At 43.2% G+C, this 8,553-nt stretch overlaps 1 protein-coding gene across 1 annotated transcript; it reads right to left on the bottom strand.

Annotated features, from left to right (window-relative positions):
- Nucleotides 1–973: 973 nt before the first annotated feature.
- Nucleotides 974–6,131, bottom strand: LOC9654736 (RNA helicase aquarius). Its single transcript, XM_024688365.1, has 15 exons — nt 5,847–6,131; nt 5,701–5,787; nt 5,574–5,639; nt 5,432–5,518; nt 5,243–5,377; nt 5,083–5,192; nt 4,801–5,026; nt 4,643–4,753; nt 3,547–4,590; nt 3,399–3,497; nt 3,151–3,339; nt 2,909–3,094; nt 1,701–2,855; nt 1,298–1,642; nt 974–1,239 (listed from the first exon to the last, which is right to left on the bottom strand). Exons 1-15 carry the CDS (start codon nt 6,114–6,116, stop codon nt 1,060–1,062), a joined length of 4,290 nt encoding a protein of 1,429 aa, XP_024544133.1. The 5' UTR covers nt 6,117–6,131; the 3' UTR covers nt 974–1,059.
- Nucleotides 6,132–8,553: the final 2,422 nt, after the last annotated feature.

Consider the following 8,553-nt stretch of genomic DNA (forward strand, 5'->3'; position numbering starts at 1 on the left):
CAAAGTTATCTCCATAATAATCAAGTTTCTTATCACAATCTGGAATTAATTCAAGCTTGTAAACATCGTCTTCCTATAAATTTGATCCTTGAACATTTGCCAAGAATCAGAATGCATTATCCATAGCTCACCAATTGATGTCACGACTAAGCTCCACACTAATGGGAGATGGTAGAGCACCAAGAACAAGACAAGCCATGTAATTATGTCTCACATAAGTTGAAGATAGCAACATACCAAGGATGGGTGCAACACCAATATGATCACACCTCACAATATCAAAAGTTTAATTCAATAAAGTAGCATTAGCAGCCTCAAGTGAAATATTTCTTGATTGATAACAATATAATATGGTAAAAGAAAAGAATGCAATGAAGATGAGAAGAAAGAAAAAATCTAAATATAGCGATAGCTAAAGTTCTAGATCTTGCAAAAAGCTAATATAAATTTAGATTTAAAAGAGAATGAAGAAATATAAAAAAAAAGCACAATCCTGAATACTAAAGCAACGCACTGCTAAAAAAATTTGCATTTTAAGGACAAATTGCAATGCCATCAACATGATTGCTTGGGATATAAGAATAAAGGTTTAAACCCTTTATTATATATAAGAATGGATAAATTAAATTTAGTCTCAAGGGATGATCTGTATGCTATAGTACTATAATTAATATATTACTGAGCCAAAGTAATGCATATATATACATACATATATTTACAAACTTTACAACACAAATTCAATCACTTCTGAAGTACATCCCATTATGAGAGTGCATGTGTATATTCCTAAAAGCCTAACTTATATATAGAGTGAGTGGTCCTTGAATATAATATGATGCTATTAAAACATCATTACACTATAATAGTATTGTAATTGTATATTACACTAATATAATAAACTCAACATGTTTTTAAAAAGAGTTATTTAGTAATAAAATTCATCACTATATTAAATTTTCTATAACAAGTCTAATCACAAACCAGATTAAGAATATTATATTTAATCCATTTAAAAGCTTAACTTTTTTTTTGTCACTAGGAAAAGGTTTTGTGCACATACTACATTTCCATGGGATCCCTTGGATTTTCATCCACTCCACTTTGATCCACCACGGTCTCCCTTGGATTTTCATCCACCACCATTTGGCTTATAGGATTTCCATCCTCTTCAATCTCTCCTTGCGCTGGATTATTTGTTGGGGCTTCCAATTGCTTCAAAACTGTACCAGCTCCATACATCTGTAAAACAGTTCCGACATTAAATGGACAAAATCTTTTCACTGACAAGTTCGCTCACCTGCATGAACTTGTTGTTGACAATCTCAGCCATTTCCTGTACCCCATTTTGCACGAGGTATGCGTTGCCAGTCTCCTCCACACGCCGGGATGTTGGATGCACGCTCTCGTCTAGCACCAGAGCCAGCTTGTCCGGGCGCTGGAGCAGCTTTTGGAACGTTGGCCGCAGCTCATAACACTGCTCGAAGAGCGAACGCCGGCAAAAGACGTAGAGCCCCAGCCTTGCTCGCGACATGGCCACAACCAGCCTTCTCACGTCACGCAAATGCCCGACGACGCGAGTGCGAACGAGAGACAGTAGTACGTAGTCGTTCTGCTGGCCTTGAAACCTGTCAGCCGTTGTTACCTGCGCAAAAACAGCTTTTAGATTCAAGCTCACGCTCAAACTTAGATCTGCTTGGTACCTTGCTCGGACGGCCAAAGAGTGGATGCTTGGCGCATCTGCTCTCGATCACGTCCCGAATCAAGTGCTTCTGCCCGTTGTAAGTCGTCAGGATGGAGATTTTGTTGGCAGGGTATCCCAGAAGTCGCATGTACTGGTAGACGCTCACCACGTACTCTGCCTCGCCCAGATTCTGATAGAACCAGTGACTTGGTTCTTTCTCCCCTCGTCCGAGGTAGTCAGGCACGTCGATAAGCTGGTAGTCATACGCGAAGCCAGCATTCCCAAGAAGAAAGGACTGCTCCTCCTGTACGTCTGGCAAGTCACCCAAGTCTTTGTATCTCCAGTTGTAGAGCTTAGCGATGCTTGGCCTGGCCCTTCCCTGTGCGTTGAGCTCCACATGAGGCACTCCCAGGCGTACGAACCTTGCGAATAAGCTCTGATCGAGGTGGCTAAACTTTTGGTACGCCATGTTCTTCACGACTGGAGGCAGCTGGTGATGATCACCGATCAAGATACACCTCTTCAACCTGGCTCGTCCGTCCTCTTGTCTTTGCAGCAGCATCGGGATAAACGTCTCGATCTCCAGAATCTGAGCACTTTCTTCCATCAAGAGGTTGTCATACTTGAAACCAATCCGCAGGAAGTCACGCCTCTTGAGTGCCGCATGAGTACAAGTCATGGCCACGATCTTTGCCTGCTTCGTCATGAGATAGTTTGCTCTGTCGGCTGTTGTCTTGAGCAGCTCAAAGGCTCGACACTCCTCGAGCTCTTGGAACATCGTCTTCAAGTGCTTGAAGCAGCCAGTTGCAGCACGCATGTCTTCTGCGTATGATAGCCCGGAGAAAAGCAGGTGGGGAGTGTCTGAAAAGAAGTCCATGAAAGGAAACTTCTCCATGACGATGCCTGGATTGTCCTCTGTAGCCTCGCAAGCGGCAACAAATTCCTCCCACCGTGCCAGGACATGGAGGAGCCAAAAGTGAGCGGCAGTCTCGCAAGTGTAGGCCACATCATCTGGCACGCTCAAAGTTCTCGCTAGGCGCTCTACTTCTGCTAGAAGTTCCAAACGCCGTGTCAACATGGCATTTACTCGCCCCTGACGACTAAAGTCAAGCTCGGTTTCGAGTTCCTGCTCACCCTGACCCAGACGTAGCAAGTACCGAGCCGGAACATCTCGCTGTAAGCGCAGAGTTAGAAATCCGAAGACAATTACAGGAAAGACTTCGTTACCTGCATGATCTTTTCAAAGAGATCGTTCAGAGCTTGATTAGAATGCGTTATGAGGAGTGTCCTCTGCGATGGACAATTATGATATAGCACGTTCAAGATTTGCACGGCCGTATCAGTTTTTCCTGTACCGGGTGGTCCTACGACCATCGTCAACCCCGGTTGCACACCCGACTTGATAGCTTCAATCTGACAATAAGAAAAAGTATTAATGGGCACACACTAAATACCGGAAGAATGCAAACCTGGACTGGTGTGAATCTAACGGAATTCTGCTTTGGCTGGTCTTGTGGATATGGACCTGGATCCGGAGGCACGTAGCTCTCCACAATGATAGCCTCCTGAACTGCAGTTTCACTGTCTGTGGTGCCATTTCCAGACGAGGCTTTCCTTTTTCTGCTTCGCTTAACTTTGGTATCGTTTCCATCTGCAATCTGAAAGCACGTAAATCCGTGAGGATCTACGACAAAACAAAAACCGTCAGCAGCGATACCTCCTCGATGGCTGTCTTGGTGTTCAACTTGGGGAACGTTACACGGAATGGTGGTGCTGGAGATTCGTCAACGTCGCCATCCGGAGTCACAAACTTAACCTGCATCCAACTTGTTAATACAGCAACGTGAAAGAAGAATCAGTGATACCTCGCCAGGGAAACTTTCACGCAGGTGCTGTGCATCCAAAAAAGTATCCTTGAAGTCTACGGTATGAAGCTGCTTGTGCTTCTGCAGCTTCACTGGATTGAAATATCCCAGAACCAAGTCCTGAAGCCAGTCCGGAACTATGCAATCCTCGTTGGTGAGGTCCCGGATGGACTCCAAAATAGCTTTGAAGTTGTTCTCTTTCGGCTTCCTTCTCATAAGAAGATTGAAGGAGCTGTACGGGTCTTCTTCACCTTCAGCCTTTGCGTCCATATCAATCTGGTATTGTGCACAGTCCAGAGCTAAAACAACTGTCCGTTGGTCCCCTTGTGGAGGTTTCCATTCTTCCCTCTTGACCCGCCCAGTGAAGTCGTTCATTAGATGGTTTACTTCATCACGAATCTCCACGATTTCACATCCTCGTACGTACTTGAGCCCGTATTTCTCCGGCACAGTCATGTGCTGAGCTATCTCGGACGATGGTGGCTTCAAATGCGGCATCACTGTGAGTAGAAACAGAACGTCATGCTCCTTCAAGTCATCCCACTCGGCTCTTAGCTGCGGATCACACCTCGCTATGCTGAACGTAACCTCGGCAGTCACGGATGACGGCTTGATGTCACCAATATTCGGCTCTTTCACTTGAGTTATCTTGAATGACTTGACCGGAGTTGCCATCCGAGCCCAGCCCCGAAACTTTGTGCGGCCCTCGTCACCGACAGACGCTGCAACTTTCTCCAACACTTCCTGGATGTTCTCTCTGATCTCGTAAGTAGACTCTAGCCGAAACAGGTGGAAGTTCCGCAAAAGGTAATCGTTGAGCGTCAGGAACTGCAAGTTTAGCTTGTGAAGCGCCAGGCTTGCCTCGCCGGTGTAGTTGACGCTTGGCACCAAACTTTCATCCCACATCACGGTCTCGGTAGGATAAAGTGGAAGACCATTGATGAAATCCCTCTGAGATTGGCGTTTCTCAAAGGCTGAGATTAGAACTTCTTTTAGGAAATCCACCCTGTCTGCCCAAGTATCTGATGCCGGAATTAGCATCAACTGTGCACGAAAATGTCAGAAACGAAATCCACGTACAGTGCTTTATATATACCTTGTTGCAGACCAAATCTTTTAATTCTTGAACGCTCAGCTTCGATAACCACTTCGTCAATTCCTTGCGATTGTTCAACGCCCCGACATTCGACAGTGCCATCTCTTTAAGCTGCACATAAAGCCAGTCTCAAATTGACTAATACTCCTCGTACAAACCTTCGGCTCCTGGTTAAATGCTAAGAGTTGAAACGAGTGAATAAAATTGCAGTGCCTCTTCAAGACGTTAACTTCGAGACCTTTCTGATCGTCAAGCTCAAAATCAGCATAGAACTGAAGTAACTCCACGAGTTTCCGGAAGAGCGCTCCTTGAGGATGTTCGTGCAAAGGACTCAACTTGCATTTTACAACAACCGCCAGATCATTGACAACAGCTTTTCCAAATCTGCAGAATACAGGGGTGAGTGACAGCACCGATGACTACGAAAACCCAAAGTTTACCTCCGTGTTGGCATCTGGCTAAGAAGATCAATTAAAAACTCTACAAAGCGCTCACAAAACAGAACAGCCGATGCGTCAGCCTCACTTCCCACAACAGCACCATCGAGAACCTTGAAAGCACCGGTTTAGGACGTAAAATCATACCATCGATCCACTTTACCTGAAGAAAATCTTTCATCAAAGATGGCAGAAAACGTACTTCCAGTTTTTCCTGGATATTTGCAGAGCTGGCTGCAGCTTTCTTCTGCAGCTTCAGCCATGGCTTAAGAAGCTTTTCGTCGTGAAAGAGCTCCAGCTAGTGCAGAATCAAATCAGAAAATGTCACGCAGATGCCTGATTAAACGCGTACCTTTACACGACCAGGAGACAAGCTGTGCCAAAGCTCCATTGAGACCAGTCGTAGAACCGAGTCCGCCACCAAGGGATCTTCCAAGCTCTACATTACAAAAAACCGATTAAACCGTTGCAAAGAAGAGCAAAGCAAGTATAACCTGGAAACTGTGTATAAGAAAAAGCAAGTAGTTTGTCTTCTCTTTCAGATTTAGAGACCGCTCTCCCTGAGAATCACGGAGAGAAACTATGTTAAAACATGGTCACTGCAAAAACTTGACTTCTTACCTGGAGGGTGAAAACCCGGTGCAAGAACAGTGAAAAAACTTGTTTTCTCCCATGGAAACAATTCCAGGCGGGCACATTTTCTCGAAACTAGAGAAAAAATTCATCAGAGCCATCCACATTTCCAGGAGAAAATAACAACAACTCACCTTCTCATTCACCATCAACACAATCGACATGACATGCTCGAATGAGGCGGCCTGGTGATCGAAATGCGGCCACAGATAGTTCTCCAAATACTGGCCAATCTCGAGCAATGCAACCCTCTGGAGTGGCACGGATTTGCTACCTTCAGCCGACGCGAGCTCCATCCTGTAGATTTGCTCCACCCGCGCGGGATCGAAGCGCTCGCTCGTCCAGCTCGCTGGGAAAGGAGCGGACCGAGCGCCGGCGGCATCGACCTCCTGCCCGGGCGCCATCGCCAAAATCCCAAACCCTAGTAAAGAACCCCTGACCTAATTCTATTGAGGCGCTCCAGACGCGCCAATCGAACGATTTCCCGCCATCGCTAGATTTCGCGAGAGGTACGAGGCAAAGCTGGAGCTCCACAGGGGGCGAGACCTATGGATCCATCCAGGGCTTCCTCTTAGGATCGAGCAACAAGGCTACGAAGGCTTCGATCTCACGCGTGCGCGGCGGCAAGCAGGCCATCATCGACCAAGATCCCGGGATTCAGCGTCGCACGAGATTCTGCTGGCGACGTCCAAGCTCGAGATCACTGGGAGGATTCGAGGCGAGGATGCGTACTAGCGGATGTTCCGGCGGCCCGCCAGTGTGGCGTCCGAGCTGGCGGAACTCGTGCGTGATTCTTCTCAATCCATCTCTCAGGGATGGAATGGGAGGATTGGGAGGATTCTTTTGGTGGCAGCAGTAAGGAGCATCGGGCCTCCACATCCAAATGTTTTGCTCGAAGAAAGAAATGGGGATGCGAATGATGTTGTGGATCCACCGTTTGTGGATCGAGAGAATTACGTTCACTGCTTTGAGCGTGCGCATCATAGGTGGACACGCTCCACAATCTTCTGGTGTTCTACTTGGACAAGCTGGGAAGCCTAGATGATCGCACTGCCAGGATTTATGTGTCATAGAAGAGAATGTAGTGTATCTAGAATATGCTTAGATATTCTAGCATATTCTATCATTTAACATTTCATTACATCAAAAACTCCATCAATGAAATAAAAATAAAAGTATGATTCTAAGCTTCACACATGCACTCAACATCCAAATTAGTATGTGGAGGACATAAAGCATTATATTTAACATTGAACTCTCATAAAAGTCACAAATAATCAATATACTAGAAAAAGAAAATATTGTATATGAGGAAATATTAGGAATATAAAAAGGTGATTTATGCCAAGAAATAAAAAAAAGTTAGAAAAGAGCAAAATGTAAAAAAGAAGTACTAGATAGCAAATTGAAAGATTAACACTTATCCCATTGTAGCACACTTTATCTATTTCCCTTTTAACTAACTGGAAAAGGGGTAATTGCTTAATAAAAAAAATCATTAATAATTATTTTATCCTTATTTATCCCCCAAGGTTTCAAAAATCCATGATAATAATATATCTAAATCTCATCCTATGATCACTCGTAAAATCTTTAATTCATCTCTAAATAAAGACAAGTTTTTATAATAATTAAGCTTATTAGCACAATCTAGAATCCACTGGAACTTATATACATTATCTTCCCATAAATTTGATCCTTGAACATTCTCTAAAAATTAGACTATTATATATATATATATATATATATATATATATATATAGCTCATCAATCAATATCAAGTCAATATCTAGATCACACTCCACAACAAAGGGAAATAGTAGAACACCAAAATGGTAAAACACCAAGAACAAAATAAGCTATGTAATCACATCCTATTAAAGCTAGAAATGGGAACACACTAAGGATGGGCATACCACCAACATAATCAAGCTTCACTGTACCAAATAGAGTAGTGTTAGCAACCTTAAGTGATATTTTAAACTAGTGCTTTATATAAAAATATTTTAAAATGTGTATTTTAATTTTTGTGACTGTTGCATTTGCATTTCAGTAGTTTTTAGGTTGTTTTAAGCTTTAAGTATGCATTTTAAAACATTTTCATTCCCGCCTGCATAGGTTTGTGTGGTAAAAATTTAATGTAAAACACTAGTGACTTCGCACCTGACTTACTTTAAAATGTCTTCAAAATAGCATTTGAACATGTTTTAAAATATTTTAAAATTTCAAATTCAAATCAAATTCAAAATGCTAACCCTAAATTTCAATTTCAAATTTCAAATATTAAACTTGAACATAGCAATCACACAGTTCTACGATGGCACAAACATAGGAAGTCAGTTAGGTTCTCTTGGACCTCCTGTGCATCCTCCGGCCCATGCAAGTCTTCCTATGGTTCTCCCTCAGCCACAACAGAATCCCCATAATCTTAAAAAATCTCTTGGGGATAAATGGGGATAAAATAGCCATTAAAGGGCTCTCTCATCAAACAATTACTTTTTTTCTAATTGGCTTAAGGGGAGAGAGATAAGGTGTGTTACAGTTGGTATCGGAGCAAATGGCACGAGTTCGATTCTCATTGATTAGTACCTTAAAAATATAATATATTTTGAACAAGGTATTGTACATATTGCCCTTGAGCAAGGTATTGCATACATCCTTCCTCTTGTGTAGGCTCAGTAGGGGTTGCTAGTTATTGTATGTATTGGGCAATGTGTACGTCCTTCCTCTTGTGAGCTTGTATTGTATGTATTGGGCAATGCGTACGTCCTTCCTCTTGTGTAGGCTTAGTAAGAGTTGCTAGTTAATAGTTAATAAGGACATTAACATCTCTGAAGGGGG

The sequence above is a fragment of the Selaginella moellendorffii genome, unplaced genomic scaffold (genome assembly GCF_000143415.4).
Source record: "Selaginella moellendorffii unplaced genomic scaffold, v1.0 SELMOscaffold_57, whole genome shotgun sequence".
NCBI lineage: Eukaryota > Viridiplantae > Streptophyta > Lycopodiopsida > Selaginellales > Selaginellaceae > Selaginella > Selaginella moellendorffii.